The 15,314-nt window shown below is 40.8% G+C and overlaps 1 protein-coding gene across 9 annotated transcripts in view; it reads right to left on the bottom strand.

Annotated features, from left to right (window-relative positions):
• gbf1 (golgi brefeldin A resistant guanine nucleotide exchange factor 1) overlaps positions 1 to 15,314 on the bottom strand; it is a 148,996-nt gene that overhangs the window by 41,446 nt on the left and 92,236 nt on the right. For 5 of the 9 annotated variants that reach the window (XM_041788730.1, XM_041788734.1, XM_041788731.1 and 2 more), the window contains exons 8-16: positions 11,018 to 11,081; positions 10,519 to 10,599; positions 4,910 to 5,057; positions 4,480 to 4,709; positions 3,806 to 3,974; positions 3,478 to 3,689; positions 2,520 to 2,618; positions 2,159 to 2,353; positions 1,430 to 1,622 (exon numbers count right to left, since the gene is read on the bottom strand). In XM_041788730.1, the coding sequence (XP_041644664.1) occupies positions 1,430 to 1,622; positions 2,159 to 2,353; positions 2,520 to 2,618; positions 3,478 to 3,689; positions 3,806 to 3,974; positions 4,480 to 4,709; positions 4,910 to 5,057; positions 10,519 to 10,599; positions 11,018 to 11,081 (1,391 nt within the window). Of the gene's footprint in view, positions 1 to 1,429; positions 1,623 to 2,158; positions 2,354 to 2,519; positions 2,619 to 3,477; positions 3,690 to 3,805; positions 3,975 to 4,479; positions 4,710 to 4,909; positions 5,058 to 8,997; positions 9,030 to 10,518; positions 10,600 to 11,017; positions 11,082 to 15,314 lie in introns of those variants that run through there. The other 4 variants (XM_041788737.1, XM_041788739.1, XM_041788736.1 and 1 more) reach the window with 3 other exon arrangements.

Genomic DNA, 15,314 nt, shown 5'->3' with positions numbered 1-15,314 from the left:
GTGAGGAGCGCGAAAACGGGAGAAAAACAGACTAATGTCTGCTTAAATCAGGGATATTTGGACTTGACAGAAATCCACACAGTTTCCTAGTCTGTGGACATTGATATATGGGCACAAATCAAGTTTCCTGATGTTTATCTGGACCTGATTTTAGGAACACAAAGCAGAGCCTGGAAGCACACATCAGTCTGGTCTATCCGTGATGGGTGTGAAACTAAATTAATGCTTAAGTTTTGTGAATACAAAGCTTTTGATCAGTTGATTCTCTGTACTGTAACTAGTTATTCATCTGCTTCTTACTTTAGGTAACCTGTGAAAACATTGCTCTGTGGTTGTTGAACTTGTTTGTAAAACTTCAGGCTGCAGGCTTTTTTAACACGAGATCCCAGGATTTCTAACTTAATCTAGTTTGATTTTAACACCAGTTAAACATTTAGTATATTTTTAATGTGACAAATTCTCATGGTACAGCTATTAGCTTTTAAATTATGTCATGTAAACTGTTCTAGACTAGATATATTCACATATTAACGTACCATTAAGACTCAAAACCCTTCTGTACACTAATCCATCAGCTGAGGATCTGTACTGACCGTGGTTAACGTAATTGAGATGTAGTTATTTAAAATAAAAGCACTTTCAGCTGAAATAAAGCTGCTTACTGCTTATTCCCTACTGATTTCTGTCACTCATCCTTTCTACAACTCCGTGGCTGGACCAGCAGACTCACACCGCACAAGACAACTGAGGGTACAGGAGTCTGTGGACACGCAAACTATATTGGTGTTTAGTGTACAGAAACATACCACACCTTACTTTACAAACTGGACCACCTGATGGAAACACGGCTTAAGTGAAGAGGAAGACTACATGTGGCCCCCAGATGGTCAGGAGCCCATCCCTACTTCACTAGTTACATGGACTAGTCAACTAGTCGACCTTAGCATTGCATGATAACCCTTTTTGCTTTAAGTTGCCTGGTTGCACATCAAGTGATTACACATTTATAATACGGACACCAAGAACACAGAGGTGAGGTGCATGATGAGTCACTGCAGAAAATCAGGTGGTGTTTCAGATGGGAGGAAACCCTTTATTAACCTATGACCTTTATTAACTATGATTTGCAAATATATACTGTTGGTTGTTACAAACTATTCCATTCCCCTAGGGTAGTCACACTCTTTAAATTAACTCCACTGGGGAGGTCAAACATGATTCATTCTAGCATTGACTGTGTCAGCTAAGAGTGCCCTAAAAGTCGAATCGACCAGAGTGTTCCAGCCTTGACAGGCAGCAGCACAGTCATCATGGTTATAATTATTACCATTATAACCCTCTTAAGTAAAACATTAGCTGCAACTGTAGTTGAACTAGAAACCTTATATTCTAGTGTTTTAACATAAGATGTGCTCTGGTGTGTACATACCAGATGAATTTTCAGCTCCGTTTTTAACTGAACCTTCTCCCTCTGAGAGCATTGTTTCTGCCTGGTCCTGCTGAGCCGTGTTGTTGACAACCTTGGCCTGGCAGTGGGCCTCGGTGCTGTCGATGACTGTGAGCAGAGCCTCCAGTGACAGGAGATGTGTGGTGTAGAGCTGCCCCGACACTGGAAACGCATTCTGGACAGAGGAGGGAAAGGTTTTAGGAAATACTGGGTTTGATAAGAAAATAAATCATGTTTAAAGAATTCTCTCAGTATTTATTAAAACACAGATAATTATGTTTAGGTTGAAATCTGCCCATCTACGCATGTGAACCTCTTGGCTACTGTAGCTCACAACTGCAGCAGAGTTTGCAACAAGTCTGGCCCTCAAAACCACAAAGATCCATGTGATTTATCTGTACTGTGGTTTTGCTCTGTCTGACGGCTTTGACCCTCGCCTACTGGGTCCATTTCTAAAGCACAGAACAGCTGGATCACAAATTCACCAGGGATAACAGGAACAATATACCAAAAGTGCCAAATTCCCCTTGAACCTTTGTTTCCTAAACTTCTCCAGCATTTCTGCACACATTTTGTAAAGGCATGAATAAACCCCTGCCACAAAAGCTCTGAGCTGACACATAAACAATTTAATAAATAAAACACATATCTTTAACTTAGACTAACTAAACCTTCATCATCAGTGTGCTCAAAGAGACGGTGGTCTATTACCTTGGACAGCAGCTTGGTGAGGTCTTCAAACAGGTTGGAGCAGTAGAAGTCACAGTCATAGTTAATGTAGAGCTCAGTGACGAAGCTGGGGATCCTCCAGAGCTGGACGATGGCCTCCAGAGCCATCTCCTTCATCTCATAGGGCATCTTAATGTTCTCTGATGTGATGATGTCCATCAGTTTCTTCAGGTACATCTAGTAATTCAGCACACAGGATCAGAATACGAGTCTATCAGGATCACCTAAAAGCTAGGTGGTTATGCTACTCCAGTTCACTGTGAGTTTCAGCTAAATGGGACTGAAACAGCCTAAAATTATTTGATGGTTGATAAAAAAGAGAACGAGCTAGTCCCATTCTTACCTCGAGCTGAAACTTCAGATGGACTCTCATACTTTCAAAAAGCAGGAAACAAACTCGTATGGAGGCAGCATACAGGTTCATTCGCTCCACACTCAGCAGCTAAAACACAAAAGATAAAATGATCAACAAAAATAGAAGTGAGGACAAACTTTCAAATCAACTTTACTTATGAAAGTTTACAATTTCCAGTTGCATTATTGCTACGACTTTAATTTCAAATGTTAAGGTCAAAGATACACCATGGAATCAGACTGCTTTAAAATGTGTTGAAGGGGACAGCTGCAGTCGTTTGAACTGAGGCTTAATTTGGGAGACTGGGTGTGTGTTTGCTGCGAGACGGCTGCTGCACGTATCCAATCCAGCTTTCATACCAGGGGTGTGCATGCTCAGTGTTGGCTGCATCTCCCTGGTTTCACAGTCCTGCCTTTTCTACAAGTCTCTACAACTCAGAAATTCTGAGTTTGGTTTTTTGTATATATTCAACTTTATAAGCTAAAAAAAAAAAAGTTACTCTTTTTTTTCACAAAAAATAACTTTTTGTGAAAAAAAAATCAACAGACCCTCTGTCCCATTTTATAAAATCTTTTGGTTATTATTAATTATGATTTTGAAAAAATGTATGTATATATAATTTTGACATCATCTGAGCTTACATGGCCCTGCACCCCCCTGAGATCTGGTTCTCCTCTCTTAGGGGTGCCAGGGCCCCAGGTTGGAAACCAGTGCTTTAAATGATAGAATTGCTCTGGGTGAACTGGAAAAAATGGATGAATACAAGACATCTCCTGCACAGAGCTCAAAGCAACATTTGGGATGTAAGCTCAGGCAGATATGGACCAAATGTTTTGCTTTACAGCAGCAAGCATACATTTTTCTATTACAGTAAAATGCAGAGAAACATTACTGAGTTCAACAGCAAGGTAAAAATGACAAAAATGAGTGAATATTCCTCCTTTACCTGAAAGAGATGTCTGCAGAGCTCGTCTTTAACCAGTCCCAGTAAAGACTGGTAGTTAGCGATGTGTCCTGATTCAAGCGCTACGGTCAGCAGCTGCAGGCCCATGTGCATCATGGCGTCGGTGTTGTGGCGATCATGTGGGCTGGTCAGTGAGATTAGGAAGCGGAAAAGTTCCCTGAGACAGGGCAGGCCATAGGGAATGAGGGAAGCTCCTAAACAGACAAAAGTAAAGCAATGTTGTTTGCTTGTACCTTAGAACAAATAAAGCTAAAGCTCCTAAATATAACAGAAAAAGGATGTAAGAGGTTTGATCCTTCATCATCCTCACCGTCTCTTTGTGTGGACTGTGTGAAGCGGACTCCTCTGGGGTTGACGTAGTCCATATCGTGCACAGAAGCGCTGTCAGACTGCTCTGTGATGGAGTCTTTGTCCTCCAGAACCTCTGGGATGGACTCCACTGAAGTCGACTGAGTTGGCCCAGACGGCCTGCCCTCAGACTTGAAACACAATACTAAACTTAGACATTTTAGAATAAAGTCTCATATAAGAACACAAAAATTGAGTTGTTGTAACAGAGTTTTCCACAGCTCCATTTTTAACGTGGGATGTGGCCTCTCTGTTTGGAAAATTTAAGGGAGAGATGTAGGGGAGAGTAGGGTAAGATGAGTTAGTGTGTACGTTGACCATCGCCTGTATCTAGGCAACTGTGCATAGGTTCTGTCATGTGACCATGAACTCAAAAAGTATCTATCATTTCTATCTGGAGGGAAGCACACAGGAGAGGTAGTCAAAACTTTTTCCAAACTGAGTATCAACCCTGGAGGTGTTCTTCTCATATCTTTAGAGGATAATGTGATGTTTCTATAAGCTCTGTTATAAATAAGAGAACTACAGACACAAACAATGACCTGCTGGATGTAATGTAATGTTTGTGGTGTTAGAGCTGATCATAAGCAAACAGGAAGTCATCGGCCATCTTGACAGTATTCCTAAGAGCTGTACCTGTGCATCTGGAGATCCAGGCTCGGCCCCAGAAAGCATGGTAGGAGCACTTGGAGTGGTGGCAGACGAGCTACAGTTTTCTAAGTCAGACAGGTCTTCTCTGGAGGTAGCTTTGGAGCACGTGTCCAGGCCGCTGTCTGTGGTTGTGGGACTGGAAATAGAGGAAGCGGCGCTGTCTGAAGCTGGTAGGCTTGAGTTGGACAAGCCAGGTTCGATAAAGGGGACGCCACCTAAGGGAAAAAAGATTGTCAATAAGATAGAGGTGGAGCATGGTGCATTTTGGCATGGATTGATGGAAACTATTGGTTCAACTTTTATTTAAAAATCAGCTTAATCAATATAACATGACTCTTAAGCAAGTCCTGGAGGCTGATGGAGGGTTCGTGATGTCTGATTGGGTGTAATTATGAGAAGAGTTTGAGTCTTTTACCTGAAATGTTGTTGTTACTGAGGGTGCTGGGCTGCGTTTGGTCCATCTGACCGGAGGGACTTCTGACCATGTGGCGAGGTGGCCTTGGCGAGCGTTTCTGCTTTTTCCATTTGGATGACTCACTCATCCCACCAGCACGCATCTTCAACTGGAGGAAAGAGTGAATCAGTGAGCAACAACTCTGAAAATACACCTCTGCTGGATCATCAGACTCAGTGCTGATAAAGGCCGGGATCAGACAGGATGCTTCAGAAACATGAGTAACACCAGATTAGTTTGACACTGCAAACATGTCTGCTAATTAGTATTCTAGTCTGCCATCTCTGAATATTTAATCTGATGTTAGCTTTTTAATCTGATTTTAGCTACCCTTTGCAGGATGGAGAGACAGATGTGCTGAGATTGTGACAAATAAATTATTTAAAGAAGTGGGTGGGACTTATAATATATAATATCCATACTTTTAAGGCATTCATTATGAATATGTGCTCACTATACTGGAGTTTTTCATGACTGCTATTAAAGCAACACCATGGCTATTTTATAATACCCCTGAATATACCATATCACTGCCAGGTGTAAAAAGTAACTAATTACATTTACTATGATGTGAAATGGTCTTCAGTGTTAACCTTCCAAAGCCGATGGATTGGCCAGACTTCATGTCTGTCATCAGGCAAATCCATCTTGCAAAGCTCTTGTCAGCAACATTTGTGGTGAACCAGACGCCGTTCTGACCAATCAGCACCGTTTGAGGAGAACGAGGGGTTAAACTAGGGGTGGGGTTTAGTTGTACTGTGAGCCAACAACTGCTGTGTTACTCGCAGTTAACTCAGTGGAGTAAAGTGGCAGTTTTATCACAACTGAACCACATTTATTTGTACAATAAAGAGCACGAATTGGCATTGAAAGCTTTTCATGGTGAAAAGGATATTTTTGCCCCTCTCCTGACCTGCTTCAGCATGATTTTGCTAGAGTTACAGGAGAAACAGGGGGGTGTTGTAATGGGTCTGTATACACAATGGGAGCTGGTGGGGCAGTTAGCTTGGCTGTAGCATTAGTAGAGCTACAGTTGAATCAGAACTGGACCACATTTCTTTATCAAAACAAGAGCAAAGAGCCACACTGTACACTCCTCTTTGCACGAAAGAGGTTGTCGCTCTCTTGCCAACTGGCCCAATCCACATCGTAATCCACAGTTCCTAAACTAAGGTAGCATTTAACTGTAGGTCTTTTTGTAGCTGTGCATGCATGCTGCGACATCACATGTTTTGTCACTGATTGGCCCGTGATGTATGTTGACGGACAGAATGTTCATCCAGTCACTTTCCGGGATTTTTTAAAAAATGTCCTGCCCTTCCCAAACGCTTTTTTTAATGTGAGCTTTCCCAGATGAATGTAAAATATCCATGCAATCAATATATGAAATAGTCTATCTATGTCAGGTTACTTCAGTGTTGGGGTTATTTGACAGTGTTAATATAACTCTCCCAAGTTAATTTATCTAAGCTCCGTTGCTGCAATTTTAAAAATCAAGGGGATCTGTGGGCAGAGTTCCCCACCATTCCCTTGGGCAGAGTGTTTAGTTTGGATGTTTCCTGTTGTTCAGCTGGGGTTCTTTTGCTCATGTTTCTGGTGGATTGTTGTTGTTTTTGATGTAACACATTTGCACCATGCGTAAAGTTATCTACTGAGTTATACATGTGACTTTGGGTGGTCCTTAAAGACACATAGAACATGATTATGCATCGCCTTGCTATGAGTTTGACTCTGCTTTGTTTTTTGCCAGAGGAGACCCACGGCAACAAATTTTCTAGAGGAACTTCAGCTCTGTTAGATTGTAAAATACATTGCCTGGCCAAAAAAAAAGTCACTACCAAAAAAAAAGGTCACACACTCTAATATTTCGTTGGACCGCCTTTAGCTTTGATTACGGCACGCATTTGCTGTGGCATTGTTTCGATAAGCTTCTGCAATGTCACAAGATTTATTTCCATCCAGTGTTGCATTAATTTTTCACCAAGATCTTGTATTGATGATGGGAGAGTCTGACCACTGTGCAAAGCCTTCTCCAGCACATCCCAAAGATTCTCAATGGGGTTAAGGTCTGGACTCTGTGGCGGCCAATCCATGTGTGAAAATGATATCTCATGCTCCCTGAACCGCTCTTTCACAGTTTGAGCCCGATGAATCCTGGCATTGTCATCTTGGAATATGCCCGTGCCATTAAGGAAGAACAAATCCATTGATGGAGTAACCTGGTCATTCAGTATATTCAGGTAGTCAGCTGACCTCATTCTTTGGGCACATAATGTTGCTGAACCTAGACCTGACCAACTGCAGCAACCCCAGATCATAGCACTGCCCCCACAGGCTTGTACAGTAGGCACTAGGCATGATGGGTGCATGACTTCACCTGCCTCTCTTCTTACCCTGATGCACCCATCACTCTGGAACAGGGTAAAACTGGACTCATCAGACCACATCTTTTTCTATTCTTTCAGAGTCCAATCTTTATGCTCCCTAGCAAACTGAAGTCTTTTTTGCATGCCAATGATTTGACCCTTCTTAAACAGACTAACATCTTTTCCATGACCACAGGATGTGTCTTACGACATGGTTGTTTGAGAAATGAGAAGTTACTCATTGCATCAGCTGGGGTTAAATAACTTGTTGCCAGCTGAAAGATAATCGCCCATGCAGTAATTATCCAATAGGAGACTTGAACCTATTTGCTTAGTTAAATCCAGGTGGCGACGTTTTTTTTTGGCCAGGCAGTGTATTTAACACATTCAAAAGTGTAATTGGTGTGGAGAAATACAAACTATTTTAAATAGCTGAATTTAACTTTGTTTAAGTTTTATCAACACTGTCAATTTTTCAGTGTATTTGACTTTAATGTAGAGGTGTGGCTTTACCTGAACAGCCTGGTTGGAGATCTATTCTTGTTGTTCTTGCCAATAAACAAACTACAGACTGGGACTTTTACCTTTACTTCAGTACATTTTAACTAGAGTAACTATGCTTTATCTGAGTCCAGCAGTCATGTTCTTTTCCAGCTCTGATTACAGCCCAACCTTATTCTGAGAACTGTGTCTTGAAGTCAGACTTACAACACCCGCTGCACATCCTGTCACATCTGTCATACAGACCATGCTTCAAGTGTAAAATACAGGAAACCTTCCAGTGATTTTTCACCATTTTTCTCAACATAAAAGCATGACAATTTTCTTCTGTGACAAAACTTTCTTTCCAGGACTGTTTTTTTCTATTTATTATGGTCAACTGCGCATTTGTTATGTTGTCTTTCTTGGTGCGTTGGCGACCGCACCACGCCAAAGCTCACCTTCTCCAACCTGCCAGGGCTGAGGAAGTGTACCGGGCTTTAACATGAAACAGAGCACTCACAGTAGTGAAATATAGTAAGCTGGAACTTGGGGTTGAATCATGCTGGAGAACGGTATGAATGAACATCCTGTTTGATCACAGCCAACAATCAGCTGTAGAGCAACCAGCAGAGAATTGAATGGAATGCTGAATTAAAGATAAAACAGCACGGTGTGGACATGCACACAAACACTAAAGGCTAAGATTAAGCTATTCTGCATTAATGTGCTGTTAAGGCCAAGTCTAAGGCTGAGCTTTGTGCATATTTTATCAAACTTATCACAGCATCAGGCCTTGAGCTCATCTGTATGGTCGCTTTAATATTTCTTGAATAAAATGAAACATGCTCTATTCTCCAAAAGCTTGGGAAGCATATGGTTGGTGTGACAGCTGAAACAAATGCATAAAGAGATGAACCAAAGGGATGCTTCAAAATAACTCTCTACTTCAGATGTAATGTGAGCATTCACAAGCACAGACATGTGATAGCAAGCTATGTTCACCAGAATCATTTATTTTATGCTTGGTCTGATATTACTAAAGGTAATGCCTTGAATACAGCACATGTAAGTTTGCTCCTCCTAGTCAAACGTACTTACTAAAGGGGGGTTGGGGTTCATGAGGTTTTAGAAAATGGACATGGGGACGGGGGTTAAGGAGAGAGTTTCTCCAGCCTAAATACTCAAAGTTAGCTTCCTTACCTGCACTCGTTTGTTTTTCCACAAGATATTGTAAGCCTCAAAGAGAAGGGGAGCGGGCATGTGCCCGTGATTAGTGATGGGTAACATGTCAGCAGTGGGACCAACACAAAATACGCTACAAGCATACACACTGATGCATGATGGGGGATTCAAACAGGGTGGGGGGTGTGGGGACACAGACAGCCACTACAGGCTCTAACCAGCGGAGAATGAGCAGCCAGCTAATGAGCGGCAGCGTGAGTGAACAGGCAGACAGAGCATGCACACAGCCATGACAGCTACTAGAACTACCACTACTAATAAAGGATGTGATTTATGCAATATTAGAACAGTTTTATATTACTATGTTTATTTTTAAAGAGCAGCACCTGCTGCACAAGTTATGGGTGAGATCAAACATAGCCTGGTTGAAAAATAAAAGTAAAATGGAGTTTATGCTCTAGTAACATCTACAGGGTTTCACCAGATGAGAATGGGGTCTGTGATTTCTTCATTGGGACTGAATTAGTTTTGCAGATGCACCATCTAATGGCATGCATATACAATCAATACATTGGCTGTAAATACTAGCAGAAATGTTCAGATCTGTGGATACAGATATCATGTTGATGAAATGCCTCCCTAGCACAGTTGTTAGTTATCGTCTTCAGGCACTATTGGCCCTCTCTCCCCTCTCCACCCCTGGTCTGCTTCCACATAAGGAACATCCCGCTGTGCCCGAACACTGTTGCAAATCTACACAGTCTAATAGGGCAGGTTGAGGTGTACACATAGTTGGTTTGCAAATCTGCATTGGCGAAAAGACAACAATGGCACATCTACCATGCTGCTTGAAGGATAAACTGGGCCTGTGTGCAGATACGAGGGTTTTTAAAGAGGCAGTAGGATGTTCAGAAAAGCCTTCACTACTCTACTAGCTGGTGAGTCCCTAGTATTCAGGCAGGGCTGCATTCATATATCCTGTGTACCGTGCCCAAGTCCACATGAATGATGCTCAAAACCACCTCTGAAAGCAGACTTGGGCTGATGCCAGAGTACGGTACAATTGTGTTAACATTGACCAAATGAGGCCGGACTTTGGGCTCAAGTGTACTTTTACCTGGGTCCTCAAGTTAAATACTCTAACTAGATACAGCGATGTAGAGTTAAAGTTAAAGTTGTGATTTAAACCTGCCAACTGTCACATGAATAATTGAAATGAGCTTCCTTTTAGATGCATTTATGGCTACATTACATGCTGACAATACTCTAAAAGCCACTGCTCACTTAGAGTCAGCCCACTGTATTAAGATCTGCATGAACTGGAACATTGGTGATGGTAAAAGGAAGCCAAAAAGAAGAATAAAATTAATTCAGTCATTATCTTTATCAATTTAAAAATGCATGAGGAAAAAAAGGACAAGACCCTCAAAAACACCAAAGTTCAAAAGCAGCCCAATGCACTGTCATGCACTTCCACCAAGATCCTGTCTATGTCAGTGCACTACGTCTGAAGGCAAACCACACGGGTCAGTTAAGTACCCTCTCTAGGCCACTCTGACTTGTGTTTCTATGCTGCTCTGCACAAATAAGATCCTGAGTGTCCAGGACACAGGATGACGTCTGTGGGAAGCAAAACAGGCAGACACAGAAAGATGGGCAACTCAAAACAAAAACCAAAAGTTCCAAAAATAAATTAAAAGCACAACTGAAGTGTAAGGGAACATTGACATAGAGGGGGCTTCACTGACAAAGACAGATGACAGTAGGAGGAACCATAAACACAGCTGTTTCAGACTTTTTAATCACACTTCTATCTGTCTTAAATGCTGCAACTTTAAATGAGTTACAAAATGCAGGAATATGTGGCTGTGATGGAGTTGAACACATCTCTGTGAGTTAAATGATGTTGTTTTTAATCTTACGGCTACAAACAGAACTTTGAGACTTAGAAAAAAAAACAGCTCAATGACAATGAAGAAAACCAAGACAGGAGAAAGGAGAAAAAGCGAGCAGATGAGAAACACGATAAAAAAGTCACCTCTGTTACCTTCTTCATGTTGGCACCCACGTAACTCTTGGCCTCCTCCTTGAACTGGGGTAGTCTGCAAGAAAAAAAACATACACCAGTTATTGTTTTGGCAGGAATTAATTGACAGTTCAATATCAATACCAACAGTTTTTAGTTCAATGTTAATCCACCAAACTGTACCAACTACTGCAGGGAGTTTGAAACAACACAAAATGGAACAAACTGGTACTTTCACTGCTGACAGGTCAAAATAATGAAGGAAACCTAGAAATATTCAGCCACCACGCCTCACTGCTTCGTCATACCTAGGTACGAACTGACATGTGACCTCTATGAACCATCAGCTGAAAATCAACTGATTGAGTAATTTGTAGGGATCAAAGATATTGGATTTGTGCAGATATGCAATATGACAATATTGGCACATTTATTTTAGCTGTAACTAAGGCTGAGCAATTGATTAAATGAAAATATGTCCAACTGCAATTTTTAAATTGCAGAAGGTGCGATATTGCTATACAGTTGCTTTGCAGCAGAGAAGTTATGGGCTAAACATGCAAACGTGTCATTTTTTTAGAATAGTTTGCAAAAAATCCTACTTTCCTTAGTTTTGTATGTTTTTCTAAATCAAAATGAGAATGACATAAAAATGACTGTTTCTTCAATACAATTTATATTGAATTTGCAATATAAGTCAAAATAATCACAAAAGATACAGTATTTTTCAAAATCCTGCACGGTGGTGCAGGGGTTAGCGCTGTTGCCTCACAGCGAGAAAGTTCCTGGTTCGCTTCCCACACAGGTCCGTTCTGTGTGGAGTTTGCATGTTCTCCCCGTGCATGCGTAGGTTCTCTCTGGGTACTCCGGCTTCCTCTTACCACCAAAGACATGTTCATTAGGTTAATTGGTGACTCTAGTAGAGTATGAGAGTGCCTGGTTGTCTGTCTATATGTCAGCTCTGTGATTGACTGGCCACCAGTCCAGGGTGTATCCTGCCTCTCGCCTAATAACAGCTGGGATAGGCTCCAGCTCCCTGTGGCCCCCAATGGGATAAGTGGTGTAGAAAATGGATCGATGCAGCCCTAGACAATACCAACATCAGTACAGATAAATAATTTAGTTCATACCTAAATAAAATCCTTTAACACTCTCACTCACTCTCTGAGCATGAACAAAGAAAAAAACTCCAGTCTTTCAGATATTTTTCAGAATGTAAGTAATGAGGATTGCCAGAAAAGACTTCACCTGACACGCAGTCTGATCACTGAAAAAGATTTTCAGACACTTTTTTTCCCTGATACTGATATAAACCGATTTTGATAACTGATATAACCGTAAACAGATGAGAGAGACTCCAGACAATTTTTCCCTGCGTGGATAAATAAAGTTTTTGTATTGTATTGTATTGTATTGTATAAAAGTCAAAATCCAGGCAAATACGTCAAAATTCTAAAATTGTGGTCGGAACTCAGCGAAAGGAAGTCTGCCATTTCATAATTCTGTTTAAATCTTAAGTGATCTCATAATTCTGACTTTAACCTCAGAATTCAGAGTTTAATCTCTCAGGACTGAATGGTCTTCATTGTTGGAGTTATTTGACGGTGTTAGTTTAACTCAGTAAAGTCAAAAAAATCTAAAGCTCCTCCCATTGACATTTCAAATCTGGGGGGCAGAGTTTCCCATCATGCCCTTGGGCAGAGTGTTACATGTGTTTAGTTGTGTGTGGATGTTGACTGTTGTACAGTGATCCCTGCTGGGATTCTTTTGGTCACGTTTCCAGCTGATTGTGTTGTTTTTATTTATTTACTTTTCTGTGAAATTTGCACCATGGGCGAAGGTATCCACAGAGTTTCCGCCTGCGCCTTTAGGTGATCCTCAAGGACACAAGTGCATATTCTTCATCAGTATGCATTGCCTTGCAGTGAAGTTGACTCTCTGCTTTGTTCTTTCTAGAGGAGGGCCACCTTAACAGATTTTTATGAGTTACTGAAAGTATGTCAAATTGTAAAATATTGAACATTTTCTGAGTATTTTATTAACGTTGACTTTGTTGTGTATTTAACATTATTATATGTGACTTTTCATGAACAACCTAGTTGGAGATAGGGCTGCAACAAACGATGATTTCAATCATCGATGAATCAGATGATTATTTTCTCGATTCATTGACGAATCAGTTGCTTTTTTTCCCAGGGGGCCGAGGGTAAATCCTTTAACTAAAATTGAACATGGATATTCCAAAATTGTGGGACCAATAGAAATGTGAAGCATGTTAATGGACACTTTTATGCATTTAAATGGACTCAAGGAAGACCCCTCAAGGAACACCACCCTTTAATATATTTTATTTTTTTATTAACTTGCAAATTACGGAGTTCAGTTCCAACTTGATATATTCATGCAAAAAACACTAGTAGAGTTCTAGCAGGATTATTTGTGGTAAAAGCGAGTAAAGATTACACAGGCACTGTTTAGGGCAGCCAAGTGGTCTTGCTGACGCACAGTTGCACACGCGTTGTTCAGTAGACTAAGATCCCCGCTGGTATGATGCCACACTAAGCTGATGTGCTTGTGTTCTTGTATTTACAGTCAAAATTTCATTAAACAAACCCATGCACACCTGGAAGTCCCTGTTTGGTCCAAGTGTGCAACACTGTCAAAATAATGTTAGACTTTAAATCTCTATATTCTTAAAACTAAAAAAAACTTTAATATCTTACTAATGACAACAGCCTGGGAATATGATTTCAATGAAATACTCTTATAGTGGGATACTGCTTTTATTATGTCCTCTTGGATCCCAGAGGAGCCACAGGTAAGCCTCAGCCTATATAAGTTATTGATATTTTGATAACTTAGAAACTTCTGTCACTCACTTATTCAACAAGCTAACCTTAGTTTGTTGATGCTTGTTGTCAGACCGACCTGCACTCACAGACAGACACATAAACTATCTCTCCTCTATGTCACACATACACAGACACACACATTGAACTGGTCCTCTCCCCCTGTGACTGCAGCTCATGCTTTTCCTCCTCTGTCCTGTTAAATTTTAGCGGACATTTAGAACACAAAATGAGCGCTATTGTTTTTATCCAGTCTCATATCAAAACAGAAATGAACTTGAAGATCCGCCAGAGTTTTTACGACAGCGGGCTATTTTTAGATCGCTAGCATCTCATCTCCATCATGAGACACGGTTGATGATGAATATACCTACTTAATTTTTCCGCTAATCATCAGATCATAATCAGAGAAGCACTAAACTAAGCGAAAGTAAAGTTTATCAGCCATGTGTGTGTGACATAAACGGCTCAGCATCACGCCTAGTGATGCCATAATCACACACTTTTAGTTATTGTTTTTTATCGATTCGCTGTTGCAGCCCTAGTTGGAGATCTCTTTTATTGTTGTTCTAGGCAATAAAGAAAGATCATATTTGACTGCACAACTCCTTAGTATCGACTTATATTAGTGATTTTACCCCTACTAAAGTACAATTTAACCACAGTAATTGAACTTTTACTCAAGTACAAGAGTTGTGTACTTTTTCCATCTCTGCTGAAATCTCAGAATTCTGACTTTAAAATTGGAATTCAGAGTTTTATCTCTTTTTTGAAAGATCATAGAACTGGAAAAAAAAGTTGGATCTAATTTGTTTTCAGTCCACTGCCCCCAGATCTGTTTCTCCAGCCAAAAAATACACAAACTTTACTGAAGGTGCTGCTGAAATTTAACTACCTGCAGATTTTGATGATTTACTTTTATGCTAATATTTGTCAGTACTGATATCATGCCAATATTTCTGTGCATCCTGAATGATTTGCAGTTTGATTTGATTTCTCCTTATCTACATGACACTTAGTTTTAGTTTAACTCTCTTTTTTCCCTTTCCAAACCTAAAATGGTTTAAAACATGAGAAAAAATTCGTTTTACAATTGTGCGACATCATGGTGGGAATCTGAGCATTTAGAACCTGAGCCGATAAACTTCTGAAGCATTTGATGAGCAGCGTTGGCGGCCGTTCTCAGGGCATCACACAAAGAGTGTTTAAGTGCGCTGCTCGGTTTGTGTGGACTCTTCAGCTTTGCTGGGAAATGAGATGTCACCAGCAGTCACGCACACATACACAGACAAACAAAAAAAGGAGCAGGCAGCCCCCCCTCCTGACATTAAGTCAGCGTTAATAGAGTGTTGTCTTGCGAGCCCGATTATTGGATGATCTGTGGGTCCAACAGATTAACATGCCTAATACTTTCAGCAGGCAATCTAAGACTCCTTCTGAGGAGCTGAAGAGAGCTGCTG

The sequence above is a fragment of the Cheilinus undulatus genome, linkage group 6 (genome assembly GCF_018320785.1).
Source record: "Cheilinus undulatus linkage group 6, ASM1832078v1, whole genome shotgun sequence".
Taxonomy (NCBI): Eukaryota; Metazoa; Chordata; class Actinopteri; order Labriformes; family Labridae; genus Cheilinus; species Cheilinus undulatus.
The sequence above is the reverse complement of the archived record's forward strand: the minus strand, read 5'-3'. Positions and strand labels throughout refer to the sequence as shown.